At 32.8% G+C, this 19370-nt stretch overlaps 2 protein-coding genes across 3 annotated transcripts; both read left to right on the forward strand.

Annotated features, from left to right (window-relative positions):
* Positions 1-7165: 7165 nt before the first annotated feature.
* On the forward strand, positions 7166-9680 carry LOC143918999 (uncharacterized). 2 transcript variants are annotated; one of them, XM_077441153.1, is made up of 2 exons: positions 7166-9350; positions 9424-9680. In XM_077441153.1, the coding sequence occupies exons 1-2, from the start codon at positions 8354-8356 to the stop codon at positions 9432-9434; spliced, it is 1008 nt and encodes a 335-aa protein (XP_077297279.1). In that variant the 5' UTR covers positions 7166-8353; the 3' UTR covers positions 9435-9680. The 2 variants fall into 2 exon arrangements, 1 of the variants encoding a protein (XP_077297279.1); XR_013261175.1 differs by having other exon boundaries at positions 7172-9350.
* Positions 9681-11876: 2196 nt separating this feature from the next.
* LOC143919303 (uncharacterized) lies at positions 11877-18829 on the forward strand. Its single transcript, XM_077441554.1, has 2 exons — positions 11877-12125; positions 12529-18829. Exon 2 carries the CDS (start codon positions 12544-12546, stop codon positions 15811-15813), a length of 3270 nt encoding a protein of 1089 aa, XP_077297680.1. The 5' UTR covers positions 11877-12125; positions 12529-12543; the 3' UTR covers positions 15814-18829.
* The last annotated feature ends 541 nt before the right edge of the window (positions 18830-19370 follow it).

Raw genomic sequence — 19370 nt, forward strand, 5'->3', positions numbered from 1 at the left:
AAAACCTGTATTGGACCGAAACAGGAGTTTGCATATATATCATTTGAAACTCGCATTAAAAAAAAAAATGGATGTGAATCTCGTGAGATAAAAAAAAAGATTGCGTGTGTTGCAAGTGTATTTTTTCATTCTCATTCTTATACATACATCAATAATCTTATCAACTGAAAAGTAATCAAGATTAGCCAAAATATCTTTTTACATCCAACGTACATATATTCCAATTCCAGTTTTACTTTTGAAATAGATCGCTCGTGTTGTAATTACTTTAGTACAGCTTTAAATTAACAAAAGTTTTAAAAACCAATAAGATATTCACCCATCAAGGATAAAACATATAATATAACATTTATGTGCTATTGTTTAATCAACGTGCTAATTCTTGCTAATATTCATAACCATACATATATCATATAAGAGTGGAAGTGGTTCAAAATCAGCTCGCGAATTTTTGCCGGTCAGGAATTACATACATAGCTAATAACAATCTTGTTAAAAAATTAACACAAGAGTTGTTAAAAAGCCATTCAAGGTTATAAAAATATTGAAACATTATATGTATATAAAAATAAACATTGTGAAATTTATATAATATATTGTTCGCAGTTGATTACAATTAGAAACCGTTAAATAAGTGTACTACGTGTTATTATCCGACTCTTCTTTATAAATTGCAACATTTTGTCAAAGGTGAGTGAAAACTTTTTCTATGTATGAATGAGTATGCTTATTTTTTGAACAATTTTAACTTGAGTAAATTGAAATTCGAACTACATTTTTTTTAAAGCTACACTATCAAATAAATAAGATAATTTTCTCGATTTGAAATTATTCATATTTTATTAAAAGTAAACATTTTCTAATTTCTATTCTAGTGTATAATATTGTAAATTATTCGGCAGTATTCTCAATTAATTCTTAAATTATAATTAAAAAATTGTGTTTTAAAGACATTGAACTAAACTTTTTTTTTTGGATTTTGCTTTCTTTCGCAGTGATATTTTAATGTTGATCGTTTGAAAATACCCGTAACTGTCAAGATTTTCAGCTTAAGTCTTTATTTCTTTATTTTTAATTACGACTAGACTTCCTGTTAAAAAATGGCATCCGGCAGTGGCATTGCTCACGAAGAAAGTTCAGAAGATCAATTTATGCAGCCTATGGAATTGCCATTCGATGAGAGACTAACGACGTTCGTTCGGCATTTTGTAATCGAATTAGAATCCACGTTACAATTACATTATGGAATTTTGGCAGGTAGTATTCAAAAATCGGGAAAAATTCCAAAGGCTATGGAAACGGCAATAGGACTATCCGCAAATTCTTTTATCATCGATGGAGCAGATAAATAATAATAATAATAATAATAATAGCTTTTATTCCAGACGATGAGGAGAATAGTGCAATCCCCAACGCCCATATAAATAATATATAGATAATAAAAAAAAAAAGTATTGAAAAATAGTAAACAAAAAATAAATAAATAAATACATAAGTAAATATATAAATATTACTGATAATAAATAATAATAATAATAAATAATAATAATAATAAATAATAATAATAATAAATAATAATAATAATAATTATAATAAATAAATAATAATAAATAAGTCTAATAATAATAAATAATAATAATTTTATGTCTATTCAAGGCGGTCGGTGTAGCAGTTCCATCCATCGAACATACAATGAAGAATGCAAATGAGAAGATGCAGCAGCAAGAAGACAATTAGGCGACAAAAATATACGAAGACGTAGAGAGGCCGCTCTCATCCTGAGAATGGCTTCAAAATGAGGCACATGCCCTTCTACAAACATTTGCGACGCGCTACAGCTCCTAGGTAACCCGAAAAGAGCACGGTAACAGTTGTTGTATTGTACCTTTATCTTCCTCATCGTCTCCCGCTTGTATCTGGTCCATAATTCACCAGTATAGAGGCTAGTACAAAAGGACATAAATAATTGTCTCTTAACCTCTACACTGGAGTGGAAAAATCGTCTAGCCAGCATATTTGCCCTTACACAAATGGCTCTTCTTTGTCTTTCGATGTCACGGTCATCATATAGATCCTCCGTCAGCAAGTGTCCCAGATACTTGACTTCCCTAACAGTTTCAAGATTACGCCCATCTAAAATAATGTTGGGGACGAAATGAGGACCTCGACCGTATCGGAAAATCAATACCATGGATTTACTCGTATTATACCGCATATTATGTTCTGCAGCATAACTCGAGCAAACTTCCAGGAGGCGATTCAGAGCTGACGGAGAAGGCGCCAAGATCACCATGTCATCCGCATAGCTGATGTGGTTACTGTATATTCCTCCTATGTGGCAACCAACTCCAGTCTGTCGAAGGCGATGTGAAAGTTCATCCATGTAAAGGTTGAATAAGCCAGGAGACATTGACCCATCCTGTCTAACCCCGCACTTCAAAGAAGCGGGATCAGAGTATGAATTCCCCCAGCGTACATGGCTGAACTGATTCCGGTGCCAGGATGCTAAAAACCTCACGATTTGACTTGGAGCTCCCCTTTTTAACAGTTTGGACCAAAGTAGATCATGATCCACTCGATCGAAGGCCTTGGATAAGTCTAGAAAACAGGCGTATACGGAAGTTTTTCGCGATGTATAAAAATCCACTACCTGTTTTAAAGTGAAGATGGCCATGTCCGTCGACGAGTGCTTCTTGAATCCAAACTGCTCATCAGCTGACAAAAGGTAGCCACTTAATCTGCAACTCAATATCTTCTCTAGAATTTTAGATAAAATGGTGGCTAGAGCAATAGGACGATAGCTGTCAATGACTGAAGCATCAAGCTTTGATGACTTGAGGACAGGAACAATAGTCGTCCTTGAAAACTCTTCAGGTACATGTTCATGCAAAATCATCACATTGAAAAGCCTTGCTAATATGATGAAGAAATTCTTACCACTATGCAGAACATGATCCGTACTAATGCTGTCCCAACCAGTTGCTTTCCCTCCAGACATTGACCTTAACGCAGTTTCAACTTCTTCGCCAGTTATGACGAAAAACGAATCTTCTGAGATAGACATAACCATATCAGCCCTGCCCATCAAATCCGAAACAGACTCTTTGAAATGCTTGCTAAACATATTGGCAATACTCCGATGGTTGTAGATTCCATTAATATGTACCGGGATAGTACTGTTTACTGCTAAAATAGCATTTGTAGCATTCCAAAATTGCTTGAAGTCTTTATTTCTATGATATAGAGCTATCTTGTCCATAACACTTTGATTAGCGTTGCGTTGACATACCTTCAGTGCAATTTTAAAAACATGCCTAGCATGACGACGTCGGTCGGCAATTTCTCCTGTAGAAGGGCGGCCCGCTGCGACCCATTCTATAAATGAGTTCCTCGAATCTAGGTAGCGTGCCGCTACCTGATCGTTCCAACCAGGAACCACCTTAAACCTCTTATCATTATACTGATGCGTTGGTGAAGAAAATGATGTCGAAGCGGCATTTCTCAACACATCTACAATCGAATGATAGAGGTAATTAATGGAAGTCCTATGCTCAGTATCAGTGCATTTTCTTAAATTGCAATTTTGAAGATTATTATCACATACAATACGATCCAAAGAGTTAATTATTTCTAGTGAATATGCAATTATGTCGGAAGGGTTGCGTGGCATCCAAGTTGCAATGTCGCGATGACGATAATTGTGATATGGTCTCGAACGATTCAGACCATTCGAAGCAATTATAACAAAAAGCGGACGATGATCTGACCATACTACGTCAGTGTGGACTTTAAAATCTTGAATGGATCCTAAAATTCCTTCAGATGTGATACAGTGATCCAACCACCGTAAGGAGCCGTGTGCGTCACTAACATATGTAAATGTATCAGATGGAAGACACGCATAATCTTGAATCCTCAAATGATTTTCTTCACAGAAGGATAGTAGTTCGTTCCAAAATAAAGAGCCAGGATGAGCATTAAAATCACCCATGACAATAAAATTCGAGCGACTATGATCTTCGATAGCGGCATTAACAATGCCCAAGCAAGTAGTAAAATCTTCAAAGTTTTCTGGTTTTGCCGTCGGCATATATACATTAATAATTAACAATTCAATATCACCTTGCTGAAGTTTAATGCAAAGTAATCTCGGATTATGAAGGTCAATTTGGGTGACTGTAAAAGTTTTTTTGTACAATATACCAACACCACCATAGGGACGTCCAACTAAAGGTCCATTACCGCTGTCTACTGCAGATGTACCAGTGCCTTCAAATGATGGATGGAATCTTCTCAAGTATACAGTTTCAAATTCTAAAAACCATGTTTCTTGTAACAAAATAACGTCGGCCTCATTACATAGTTTGGAAATGTAGGATTCAGTACGTCGAAAAGAGCGACAATTATAGCTGACGATTGTTATTGTTTTGTCCCCCATTAATATAGTTTTTTCGGAAACGTCGGAAAACAATTCCGGTCGGCCATAAATCTTGCACGAGCAGTTTTGTTGCATTCGTGGCTTCAGTTGCAACAATGAAAGACTTGAAACCACATTTTGTTCGAGATGGTAGTTCTTTTAAGGTGAATTTGAAATTTACTTTTTTCTTTAAATATGTACTAATTATTTCGACATTCGTCTCTAACGAGAATCTAGAGATGTAAATTTCAGATTCTGGAATTACAGCTTGCAATTCAGAATCCTTGCTTTTTCTTTTAAACTTTTTCAAACACCCATAACAGAGCCATTTGAGGTTATAGGAAAAAACAAATCGTTACAGTATTATCAAATAGTCTATAGTTTTCATCGATTAAAAGAAAATGGAAGACGTACGTTTGTGGACATCGCCATGGACGTCTTTGCAAGTTTCGAATTTCAATTTGCCGGCATCACTTCGGAGAGAGGAGACGAAAAGGCGATACAAAGAGTGGCGAGGGATGCAGCGCAAAGATTCTTAAATGGATTCAAAAGCAAAGAAAAAAAATTGATTAAATTAAAAAACAAAATGACACCTCAATTACCTGTTCCAAACTACGAAATGAACGCTCTTTTTCAAAAGTTGTAGAGGGAAAATCCAAATCTAAATCGATATTAATTTCCGATAAACTTTGGAAGCGTGGTTATGATATTTCGTACAAATGTACAAAATCTCACGAATGTAAAAATAAAAATCGTGTTTGGAAAACATCTGATCTTTTTAAAAAGGCTGGGGTCGCAGAAAAAATGATGGATTCCGAAGATTACGATGTGTATCTGACAAATAAATCTGATTGGGAAAATTACGGCTGTCGGTTTTTTTTCCCAGATGAAGATAAAACTTTTAAACCAACAAAAAGTAAGATGAGTAAAAGTGCTTGCATGTATCCAGAAAATTTGAAAAATAAAGATTTTTATGAATCAAAACGAAAAAAAAAATTAGAATTAATTAATAACGAAGACCAACATGCAATTCAGCGTAGAACTTTAAAACTGGTTGAAGAAACACATACAGATTTTGAGCAATACAAAGAGAAATTCGGAATAGAAAATGAAGAGCTATTGAGCACAATAAAGGCATTTAATTCCGAGTTGATTCAGAAAAGTTTAATAACAGCAGCGGGACATCGTGATTTAATAGCATCAAAAAACAAAAAGTTTCAACATAAAATTAAAGAGGAGATCGTTTCACAGGTCACAGGGGTGATCGTATCAAAAACCAAATATTTGAAAGAAATACTTGACGAAAATAGAAAATCAGTTTTATACCGCGTAAAGAATCCTGCGATATCATTTTCGGGAAGAGAAAATGAATTGAAAGAATTACATGAAGCACTAACGAACAAAATATCCGGCGTGATTTCACAGGCAGCCTCAGTTGTTGGTCTCGGTGGGGTCGGAAAAACGGAGTTAGCAAAAAAATATGTTGCAAAATACAAGAGTTATTACTTTAATATCATCTTCATCAGTGCGGATACAAGTGAAAATCTTTTAGAGTCATTTCGGTCGTTAGCGGTAAAAATTGAATTGAAGTTGATCTCAAATGATGGAACAGAACGAGACCTAACAAATATTATGGAAAATATTTACGAACGTTTAAACGAAAGCGGAAAAACTCTTGTAGTTTTTGACAATGCTCAGGAATACAAAGATATAAAAAAATTCATTTTCAATAATTCTTATGATGAAAATAGGGTATACACTTTGATCACATCTCGATCTAAACTATGGGATATAGGAGAGAAGGGTGTTATTACAACGATTCAATTGCACATATTTACAGAAGATGAGGCTTTAAAATATTTAAGAGAATCTTTAGTAAACGAAGATGAGGATGCTCTCAAATCATTGATGACTGTGATGCAAAGGTTGCCATTGGGGCTTAAGCAAGCAGTTGGGTTTATTTACCAGCAGAATAAAAACAACAAAAATTTCAATGTTAATAATTATATAAATTTGTATAGCGTGAAATGTACAGAAGTACTCCATAAGGGTCAAGGTGTAGTTGATGATTCGTACAATAAAACAATAGCAACTACATGGAGAGAAACAATGCAAAGAATTGAAGAGAGTGGTGAATGTGGAATATTGGCCGTATTACTATTAAAAATCATGGCATATTTTGCTTCTGACGATATAGATTTTAAGGATATGTTTTCCAAATTAGAACAAGATGTCGATAAATTATATGACGCTGTTGATATGCTTCATAGTTACAGCATGATCGATATTAAAAAGGGGTTAATAAATGTGCACCGGCTGGTTCAGAAAGCTATCCAAATATGCTTAATTGAGAAGAAGGACGAAGAAAATGTTCTCAATTAAGCAATAAAGCTGATAGAGTGTTGCGAATTTGATGTGCATGTCATGAGTGTATTGGAACACTCGTCCAATTACCCCGAAATAGTGAAAACCAATTTCAAAAATTCCAAGTATGGTGCTGCGAATACAACTGCAATCGATTTATTCATAATTCATCGCTGTGATACTGTTGGGATCGCTAAAATATTAAAACACATTAAATGTGATTTAAATCGCTTCATACAAACTGCCTGTTTCTATGGTAACTGGGAGGTTTTGAGATTTCTACTCAATAAAGGTGTTGATTTAAATTATAAAAATTCATCAAATGAAACATCGTTACATTGGGCTGCTAAAGGTGGCAATGTGAGAGTTTTGAAATGTCTTCTTGATAAAGGTTTAGATGTAAATATGACTGACAATGACGGTGAAACACCACTCTTCTGTGCTACTTTGTATAATAAAATTGAAGCACTAAAGCTTTTGTTGAAATCGGGCGCAAATCCAAATGCCATGAATTCAAGAGGAGAAACAGTGCTTCTGAATCTCGCAGTAAAACATGCTGTCGAGGTATTTAAATTGATTTTGAGCGAGGGACCTGACCCAAATGATTTCTCGTCATTACAGCATGCTACTATTTGTGATAGTCTCGACATTATGCAGTTGCTGATTGATAAAGGTTTTGATGTCCATATGAATGATATAAACGAATCCCTCTTCGATACTGCTATGTATAAAAAAACTGAAGCACTTATGTTTTTGTTGAAATCGGGGGCAGATCCGAATGCCATAAACACGAGAGGAGAAACAGTACTTTATCATCTCGTAGAAAAAGATGCTGTGGAGGAATTCAAATTACTTCTGAGAGAGAGTGCCGATCCAAATATTCGAGTTAAAAATAATTTATCGCCATTACATCATGCTGCAATGTGTGGAAGTCTAAAAATTCTGGAATTGTTAATCGATAATGGTTTTGATGTCAATATGACTGACATAAACGAGTCAACACCCCTATTATGTGCTGCTATGTATAATAAAACTGAATCTCTTCAGCTTTTGTTGAAATTGGGGGCGGATCCAAATGTGATAAACTCAATAGGAGAAACAGTACTACATCAATTAGCAAGAAATGATGCTGTGGAGGAATTCAAATTACTTCTGGGCGAGAGTGCCGATCCAAATATTCGAGATAAAAATAATTTCTCGCCATTACATCATGCTGCAATGTGTGGAAGTCTAAACATTCTGGAATTGTTAATCGATAATGGTTTTGATGTCAATATGACTGGCCTAAACGATTTAACACCCATATTATGTGCTGCTATATATAATAAAACTGAAGCACTTCAGCTTTTGTTGAAATTGGGGGCGGATCCAAATGCTATAAACTCAACAGGAGAAACAGTATTACACCACTTCGCAAAAATTGATGCTTTGGATGAATTCAAATAACTTCTGGACGAGTGTGCTGATCCAAATATTCGAGATAAAAATAATTTCTTGCCTTTACATTACGCTGCAATTTGTGGAAATCTAAAAATTCTGGAATTTTTAATTGATGAAGGTTTTGATGTCAATATGACTGGCATAGACGGTTCAACACCCCTTCTTTTGACCGCTTTTTATGGTAAATTTGAGGCAATTAAATGTCTACTTAAGAACGGGGCTGATCAGAAAATCGTATCTAAACTAGGAGAGACTTTAATACATAAAGCTGCATATGGATGTAATCTCGATGCCTTTAAATTCATCTTAGAATTGGGGTTTGATTTAACGGTTATTGATAAATTAGGAAATTCGTTGTTGCATTTAGCTGTACAAGGAAGAAATGAAGATATCATTAAGTTATTGGTTGAAAAAGGAATTCATCCAAATACTACTGATAAATTTGGATGCACCCCTCTACACGATATTTCCTATAGTTGCTGGAATATCACCCCAGATATAGTTAAATTACTACTTAAACTGGGCGCCAACCCAAATGCAACCAGCAAATCGAACTGCACGCCCCTGCACTTTGCATCAACCGGAAACAATCGTGTAGCAGCTACTGTATTGATAGAAGAAGGTGCTGAAATCAATATCCGTAACAAATTAGGCCGATCTGCTTTACATTATGCTTCATCAAAATGTCATTGCAAAATCATTGAGCTTCTACTGATAAACGGTGCCGAAGTAAACGTGTTTGATTCTAAAGGACGAACACCACTTCATCACCTCTCACGTAATGGTAAATTTAAAGACGTGAAACTGTTGCTGGAACATGGCGCCGATCCTCGCAACTTGGAAAAAGCGGGCCGCTCACTGCTGCATCTGGCCGCCGTGCACTTCAGATACCAAGCTGTAGATTATGTTATCAGAAACGTAGAGAGCATTGATGTGAATGGCCGAGATGTCGAGGGCAAAACTCCTCTGCATTTAGCAGCCAAGTGTGGAAGAGTCTCCATCGTTGGTCTCCTCGTCCGAAATGGGGGCGACACTAGCGCCACGGACAAAAGCGGAAGAGCGCCTTTAGACTTGGCAACTAAATTTAACCGTGCCAAAGTCACGGACTTCTTCACTTCAAACTTTAAAGGTGATTCGAATACGTCATTTTGATACATGTTTGCGTCGAACCGATTCATAACAAACTTTTTTTCTAATTACAGCCACTCAATGATCTAAATGATGAAATTTCTGCATCAATCTAAATGATGAAATTTCTGCATCAATCTAATTCATACAAACGTCATTTTGAAGGAAAAAATGCAGTCTTGCACGAAGCTATAGGTGGAAATGTTTTTTTAAAAATTAAATAATGTCATGTAATTTCATATTTTAAGAGTTGGTAAATATTTATTTTATTTATTTATAATTTTAGCTATTAGCTAATTAAAAAAGAAATACATCTTAATAACTTAAATCTAAAATTCTATATTTAACTTTATTTTATTTAACTTATATGTACTGTCCCTCACAGAGGTGTCTCTTCGCTCCTCGCAAGAATGCATCCATGGTCTTAGAAGACCTGATGCACTCAGGGAGGGCGTTATACATTAGTACACCCCTGTGAAAAACACCCCCCCAGCTGTCTTTCTTTTTACATACCTCCTTTACGTTTCACATGGTTTTCGTGTCAGTGGTCATTTTTATCTCTTATCCGATCGTTTTCATACTTTGCCATATTGCTCATTTTGGTCATCAATATACGTAAATGTATCGTCTGCCATTACGTTGGAGATAAAATATCGTATACAAAGCGTAACAAATATCCAGAATCTCGGATACGGTGACGTTTATGACGGTACGTAAGGCTACCATAATCTATCTTCAAACTTTTCGCCTTGATATGCTATTTCAGATTTTAATTGTTTAAACGCCTATAATTCACTCTATATTTTTTAAAATTTGCTCTATACGTTCTCGTTATCTCTAATATTTTAAAATTTATAGTTTTGACTCTCATATGTACATATATATAAATTTCAAATTTGGCGTCTAGCTTCATGTAATGTAATACAAGATATATATTGATTTTTGGCCAAATATGTCAAATCTGACATTTCACGGCTTAAAGTATATCTCTTCACGGAGTTTTATCTGCGAGATAAGTATTCAATAAGAAGTTATGTTGTATCTAATTGTTAATATGATTTACAATAAGCTTACATACATTTAGTTTTTTACAATAAGCTTACATACATACATCACATACATTAATTTTTAGTTAGCAGCTGATTTAATTTATCTGATGATTGAAAAGTTCATTTCTGTAAATACATAAACTCATTTATGGACAATCACTCATTGATAATCTATTCTTAAATCAAATCATTAAAGCACTCTTAGTATTAATAAACTATTCTAAACTGCATAAATGAGTACATATGTATCTCCGGCTGCAACTCATAACCTCAAATTTAATTGTTTAATCCTCCAAAACAAACTTTCTAACCAATACAAGTTACATACATATGTACACAGATCAAACAGTGATAGTTTTATTTTTAGTTATCAGCTGATTTAATTTATCTGATGATTGAAAAGTTCATTTCTGTAAATACATAAACTCATTTATGGAATTTTAAGATTCAAACATTTTTGCAACTGGACTTGATGACTATGATTTATAGAAATACTACATATTGAGATTTTAAAGTGCCTTTAAAGTCATATAGATTTGTATATAATTTTAAGATATATAAAAAAACTCAAGTAAAAAAAAAAAAGTGTTTATAAAAAACTTAAGTAAAAAAACTCATGTAACAAAATAAATGTATATAAAAAATAATGTACTAAAATATAAAAAATAAATGTATATAAAAAACTTTAGTAAAAAAACTATATTAAAAAAAGTCAAGTAAAATAAATGTATAAAAACAAATAATGTACTAAAATATAATAAATAATTAAATAAATATATAATAAATTAAATACAATTAATTTATTAAAATAAAAAGGCAATTTAAACAATATTTCAACAACAAATGTACAAATGTGTGGGATTAAAATTTCAATCAAAATGATTTCAATGATTGGGGTTTCAATCAAAAAGATTTCAATGATTGGGGTTTCAATCAAAATTATGATCCCAGCTTAAACTAATTAAATATATTACTAAGAGGTATGGGCCGCCTTGGTATGTATGTGATGATCTAAAAGATACAATTAACTTGTGTCAATTCATGATTCATTTAATGATTCATATATCAATTCCATTCCGAAATCACCCGTTGAAATCAACGGGCACAAAACTAGAATTAAAAACAGAGAATGAAATAAAAAACACATCAGATAAAAACTCATGCGTGTGTTGATAATATATTTTTGATTTAAAATACACACGCATGCACATTAATACTATTAAAAAGTAAATAAGATTAGCCGTGATATCGTTTTTCATCCAAAGTAAATTTTAGATTTGTCATTTCAGTTTTACTTTCGACATTGATCGCTCGTGTTGTATTCAATTTGACACCGCTTTTACAATTCACATAAGTTTTAATAGTAAATACAAATTAATTCATTAAGTATAATATATTTAAATAAATATATATTAATTTATCAAGTATAATAAAGTTAAAATTATTGATATTACATATTCTTTTATTAAGTATAATATAGTTTAATTAATAATATTACATATTAATGCTAAAGTTTAAATTACGTGCTTATTCTTGCTAATGTTGTAAAAAGAAAACATCCAAGGTTGTAAAAATATTTAAATATAACAGATTAAAATCACCAGTGTGAATTTCTTATAATGTATTGTTCGTAGTTGATTACAATTAGAAACTGTTAAATAAGTCTACGAATTATTTATCCGACTCTTCTGCAGGAGAAATTTGTAAATTCCAACATTTTGCTAAAGGTGAGTGAAAACTTTTGAATATGCTTATTCGAACATTATTTTTAAATTCTTTTTGAAATTCGAACATTATTTTTAAATCTAGAAAATCAAACAAATTTTATTAACAGCCACATTCACTGCATTACTTGTAAGCAAATGTTTTCGTTTTTAAATTTTGAATTTTTCATATTTCGTTTTTGAACTTATAATCAGCAGTATGCATAAAATTGTAATTTATTCGGTGTTCTAAATTAATTGATAAATTATAATTAGAAAATTGTGTTTCAAAGACATTGAACTTAACTTTTTTTTTGGATTTTGATTTCTTTCGTAAAGATATTTTAATGTTAATCGTTTGAAAATACCCGTAACTGTCAAGATTTTCAGCTTTAGTCTTTATTTTTTTATTTTTTATTTCAACTAGACTTCCTGTTAAGAAATGGCATCCAGCAGTGGCATTGCTCCCGAAGAAAGTTCAGAAGATCAATTTATGCAGCCTATGGAATTGCCATTCGATGAGAGACTAACGATGTTCGTTCGGCATTTTGTAATCGAATTAGAATCCACGTTACAATTACATTATGAAATTTTGGCGGGTTATATTACAAAATCGGGACCAATTCCAAAGGTTATGGAAACGGCATTAGGACTGTTTTTGAATTACTATATTTACAAGGGATTACATAAAGTAGTTCAACTTTTTCAAACACCCATGGAAATGCCATTTGAGGTTATAGAAAAAAACAAATCGTTACAGTATTACCAAATAGTCTATAGCTTTCATCGATCAAAAGAAAGAGGAAGACATGCGTTTGTGGACATCGCCATGGACGTCTTTGCAAGTTTCGAATTTCAATTTGCTGGCATCACTTCGGAGAGAGGAGACGAAAAGGCGATACAAAGAGTGGCGAGGGATGCAGCGGAAAGATTCTTAAATGGATTCAAAAGCAAAGAAGAGCCTAATACAGATGCTTCATTAATTGAAAAAAAATTGAGTAAATTTAAAAACAAAATCATACCTCAATTACCTGTTCCAAACTACGAAATGAAAGCCCTTAAAGTTGTAGAGGGAAAATCCAAATCTAAATCGATATTAATTCCCGATAAACTTTGGAAGCCTGGTTATGAAATTTCGTACAGATGTAAAAAATCTCACCGATGTAAAAAAAATCGTGTTTGGAATACATCTGATATTTTCGAAAAGGCTGGGGTCGCAGAAAAAAAGATGAATTCCGAAGATTACGATGTATATCTGACAAATAAATCTGATGGAGAAAAATACGGCTGTCGGTTTTTTTTCCCATATGAAGATGTGAAACAATATAAAAATACAAAACTAACAAAAAGGAAGATGTGTAAAAGTACTTGCATGTGTCCAGAAAATTTGAAAAATAAAGACTTTTATGAATCAAAACGAATAATAATATTACAATTAATTAATAACGAAGACGAACATGCAATTCAGCGTAGAACTTTAAAACTGGTTGAAGAAACACATAAAGATTTTGAGCAATACAAAGAGAAATTCGGAAAAAATAATGAAGAGCTGTTGAGCACAATAGAGATATTTAATTCCCAGTTGACTGGAATTCAGAAGAGTTTAATAAAAGCAGCAGAACATCGTGATTCAATAGCATTAGAAAACAAAAACCTTCAACTAGAAAATCAAAAAGAGATTGTATCTCAAGTTAAAGAGAATATTGAATCACAATTCAATGTTTTGGAAGAAGCAATAAGGCAAAACCAAATTAAAAGTAAACGAGTTCTATTCCGCGTAAAGAATCCTGCGATATCATTTTCGGGAAGAAAAAACGAATTGAAAGAATTACACGAAGCACTAACGAACAAAATATCAGGCGTGATTTCACAGGCAGCCTCAGTTGTTGGTCTCGGTGGGGTCGGTAAAACTGAATTAGCAAAAAAATATGTCAAAAAATACAAGGATTATTACTTTAATATTGTCTTTATTAATGCGGAAAAGAGTGAAACCCTATTAGAGTCATTTCATACGCTAGCGATACAAATTGGATTAAAGTTCTCAAATATTGGAAGAGAACGAGACCTAACAGAAATTGTTGCAGATACTTACGAACGTCTAAATGGAAACGGAAAAACTCTTGTAGTTTTTGACAATACTGAGGAATACAAATACATAAAAAAATTCATTTTTAATAATTCCTATGGTGAAAATCGCGTACATACTTTGATCACATCGCGGTGTAAAATATGGGACATAGGAGACAAGGGCGTTATAACAATGATTCAGTTGCAAATGTTTACTGAAGAAGAAGCCATGAAATATTTGAGAAAATGTTTAGAGAACGAAGATGAGGATAATTTGAAATCATTGATGGATTTGTTGCAAAGGTTTCCATTAGGACTTAAGCAGGCTGTCGGATATATAAAACAGCAAAAAAAATACAGTAAAGTAAGAAAGGATGAGGAAACATTTAATGTTAAGGATTATATAAATTTGTATGACGTAAATTGGACAAAAGTACTCCATAAGGGTCAAGGTGAAGTTGACGATATATACGAAAATACAGTAGCGACTACATGGAGAATCACGATGCAAAAAATTGAAGAGAGTGGTGAATGTGGAATATTAGCCCTATCGATATTAAAATTGCTGGCATATTTTGCTTCTGACGATATAGATATTAGAGCTATGTTTTACAAATTAGAACAAGATGTCGACAAATTATATGACGCTGTTAATCTGCTTCATGATTACAGCATGATCAGTAATGAAGAGTGGATGGTAGATGTGCATCGGCTCGTTCAGAAAGCTATACAAATATACTTAATTGAGAAGAGGGACGAAGAAAATATTCTGAATGAAGCAATAAAGCTGATAGAGTGGTGCGATTTTGATGTGCATGTCGTGAGTGTATTGGAACATTCATCTAATTACCCCGAAATAGTGAAAAACAATTTTAATAGTTCCAAGTATGGCGCTGCGAATACAACTGCAATCGATTTATTAATAGTTCATCGTCATGAAACTATTGGGATCGCTAAAATATTAAAACACATTGAATGTGATTTTAATCGGTCCATACATACTGCCTGTTACTACGGCAATTTGGAGGTCTTGAGATTTTTAATCAATAAAGGTGTTGAGTTAAATTATAAAAATTCGCATAATGAAACATTATTACATGTGGCTGCTAAAGGTGGCAATGTGAAAATTCTACAATTGCTTATCAATAAGGGTTTGGATTTAAATATTGCTGACAATGACGGCGAAACACCAATCTTTTGTGCTGCCAGTTTTAGGCGTGGTAGAACTGAAGCATTAAGGCTTTTGTTGAAATCCGGAGCAAATCCAAATGCATTAAACTCAAGAGGACAAACAATTCTCCATACTCTCGCAGGATGTGATGCTTTGGAGCAATTTAAATTGCTTCTCAGTGAAGGAGTCGATCCCAATACTCGAGATAAAAATGGTCGCTCACCATTACATTGTGCTGCAATGTGTGGAAATGTTACAATTATGCAATTGCTTCTCGATAAAGGGCTTGATGTCAATTCGTTTGATAACGACCGCGACACACCGCTCACCATTGCCGCGTTGAATAGTGGACATGAAGCAGTAAAGTTCTTGTTGAAATTGGGAGCGAATCCAAATGCAATAAACACAAGAGGAGAATCAGTGCTTCATCACCTCGCTGAAATAATGCTGTGGAAATATTTAAATTACTTCTGAACGAAGGAGCTGATCCCAATATTCTAGACGCAGATAATCGTTCGCCATTACATTGGGCTGCATTGGGTGGTAGTGTTAGTGTTATGGAATTGCTTTTAAAAGAAGGACTTGATATCGATATACCTGATGAAGACGGGGATACACCACTCCTCATAGCTGCATCGGAAAGTGGACATGAAGCAATAATGTTTTTGTTGGATTCGGGAGCAAATTTTAATGCAACTAACGAAAATGGAGAAACAGTGCTTCATCACCTCACAGAAAATGATGCTGGGGAAATATTTAAATTACTTCTGAACAAAGGAGCTGATCCCAAAATTCTCGATGAAGATGATCGCTCGCCATTACATTGGGCTGCACTGCATGGTAATGTTAGAGTTATAGAATTGCTTTTAAATGAAGGACTTGATGATTATGTAAATATACCAGATGAAGACGGGGATACACCACTCCTCCTTGCTGCATCAAATGGTGAAATTGAAGCATTTTTGTTTTTGTTGAAGTCGGGAGCAGATCCAAATGATATTAATGCAAAAGAAGAAACAGTACTTCACCACCTCGCAGAACATGATGCTGCGGAGGTATTTAGATTACTTCTGAACGAAGGAGTTAATCCCAACATGCTTGATGAAGAAGTTCGATCGCCATTACATTGGGCTGCAATGGGTGGAAGTGTTACAATTATGCAATTGCTTCTCGATAATGGGCTTGATGTCAATTCGTCTGATGAAAACGGCGACACACCACTCACCATTGCTGCGTTGAACGGTAAACATGAAGCAGTAAAGTTTTTGTTAAACTGGGGAGCGAATCCAAATGCAATAAACAAAAGAAGAGAATCAGTGCTTCATCACCTCGCAAAAAATGACGATGTAGAGGAATTCAAACTAGTCCTGAGCAAGGGAGCCGATCCAAATATTCGAGATGAAAATGGTCACTCACCATTACATTGGGCTGCAAGGGATGGTAGTGTTGGTATTATGCAATTGTTTGTCAAAGAAGGAGGTGGCTTAAATTTGTCTGACAGCAATGGTGATACACTCTTCTCTTAATTAAATAAAGTCTCTCTAAGCTAGGAGAGATTTTAATTCAATGCTGTATATGGATGTAATCTCAATGCCATAAAATTCATCCTAGAATTGGGATGTGATCTTACAGCTGTTGATAAATTTGGAAATTCTGCATTGCGTGCAGCTGAGCTTGGAAGAAATGAAAACGTCATTAAGTTATTGGCTGAATAACTTCGAAAGTAATTTAATTCAATAAATTAAAAAGGATTAAAATGAAAAAAATATGTGATTCCGACTTCAATGTTAATTAAGAATATCCCCATATGAACTTAATATATGTATGTACATATGTATGTGTGCACTAGCATGCGAAATAAACATTGAACTGTAAAATTTATATTATATTATTATTTATGTTTGCAGTAAAGCATATGTAAGTACATATGTAATTGTTTAGAACGGTTTCTTATATAACCAAATATAAAAGCTTGAGGCGTACATATTAACTATAATGGGTATAACTAATATTAATTTTATGAAAACTTTTCTGTTTTTTAACATAATTACATATGTAGTGTATATGTACATATATACATAATGATATTTATGTATTTCAGACAAATTTGAAAAACAACAGTAATATTTACAGTATGTACATATGTATATATTAATATTAATTTAAAAGTAGAATTTACAATAAATAACGCACACCATGAGACTATACTGGTGGTTTCACAAGTATCGTCAACATTGTTGAGCGTTTTAATTGTGTTAATATTAATAAATACGTAGTTATGATATTACCTTGTTAGGAGTAAGTAAGATTATGATTCCACAATATAGTTTCCCTTTTATTGTTTAAATCATACTTACTCGTTTAAAAAATTAAATTTAAGCTTTTATTGTATAACATATTTACTTTTTTAAAACTCATCTCGCATTGAACGATGACAATCTTTTATGTTATTTAAAAATAAATACACTTCATAATAAAAGAATCGTTAAGGATCGATTTTTTCTTAAAATTGTCAAATCTCTTGTTGATTGTTATTCTTTATTTGATTTTGTTTTCCAACTAATTCCTCTTCGCTTTACTCGATTTCTACCGTTTTTTTTTGTAAATCATAATAGTACTTATCGCATATATATGTATAATATTATCTCGACTCTACTCTCTCTAGATTAATTAGGGGTGGCAATGAGTATGGTGATTTGATTGATTTTTTGGAATGGTTCTAGATTAGGTTAGAATTCAACTTGTGTTATATTTTAATTCGCAATATTTTTTTTATGTTTATTTTTGTTCGTAGTTATATTTTTTAATGGTTCTGTATTTTATTAAAACCCTCTTATTGTGCCTGAAATAGACTTTATATTATATTGAATCCTTCTCTATGTTTTCTTTTTCATGCACTTGATTTTGGAGAAATTGGAAATCTTATTTAGGGGTTTTGCAGAATATATGTATGTACATATGTATAAATTAAAAGACGATCAAAATTTGAGGTATATCCTAGGGTTGTATCCTTGTTTTTGACCCAGTCAGTTTATGATACTAGATATGGATAATTTTTTTGCTTTAGTTGGTTTATCTGAGTTTGAATTCCGATCTCCATTGCCTTTGTTTTTTTCTCGTTCTGTAGTCTTATCCTAATATTGATGTTGAAAAGTTGGTATTCTTCGCCTTATTTATTTTACTTTACCTTTTTGGGGTTCTCCATCATGACAATCTTGTAATGCATTATTGTTTAATTAATAATTAAGCAGTGATCTGGTGCAATATGGCCGGAAAACCATCTCATTTTCCGACTGAAAAGTATTTCTGACTATTTTCTTTGGGGGGTAATATTTTCAATTTGAGGGTCTTAAAGGTTTTTGACACGTCTTTTAGAAAAATACATCATTGTAGGATATTATATTATATTCAGAAGATATATGTATTATGTAACTATATATCAAAATTGTTTTTTTGTTAATTTCATATCGTATTATATTTTTAATAAACATTTGACTGAAGAAAGTTATTTTATTTTAATTATTTTCCTCCTCCATATTTGTTAAATTTAAATTTTTTCTTTATAACTCACAGATACACCTGTAGATGTTTTTCCAAATAAAACAGTTAAGTAAGTAAATGATATCTCACTTAAATTTGAACTGAATTTATAAGCTTATTAGAGGTATGTATTAAAGTTTTGTAATACGAGGGTAGTTATTTACACATATAAATTTTATTTTAAAAATAAATTGAGATGCTGTTAAGCTTGAAACATAATGAAATAAGAAATTTATATTTTGTAATCACTTCATTTTCACTTGAATAATTTAAACAAATTTATGTTTTTTAAGACCTCAATTTCATATAGACATACATATAATACTAGAATATTTTTCATCTAATTTTTTATTTCTGTCCTAAAAATCCAACAAAATGAATCTTGAATTTGGGAAAACTCATATAAGGTACCAAATTACTCAATTTAGTCAAAAATTAAATAAATCATCTGATAACTAAAAATAAAACTATCATTGTTTGATCTGTGTACA

Source organism: Arctopsyche grandis, chromosome 11 (genome assembly GCF_051622035.1).
Source record: "Arctopsyche grandis isolate Sample6627 chromosome 11, ASM5162203v2, whole genome shotgun sequence".
Classification (NCBI taxonomy): domain Eukaryota; kingdom Metazoa; phylum Arthropoda; class Insecta; order Trichoptera; family Hydropsychidae; genus Arctopsyche; species Arctopsyche grandis.

Excerpts from the sequence above, each read along its gene's own strand:
- LOC143918999 (XM_077441153.1), top strand. The coding sequence starts at position 8,354 with ATGACTGGCATAGACGGTTCAACACCCCTTCTTTTGACCGCTTTTTAT.
- LOC143919303 (XM_077441554.1), top strand. The coding sequence starts at position 12,544 with ATGGCATCCAGCAGTGGCATTGCTCCCGAAGAAAGTTCAGAAGATCAA.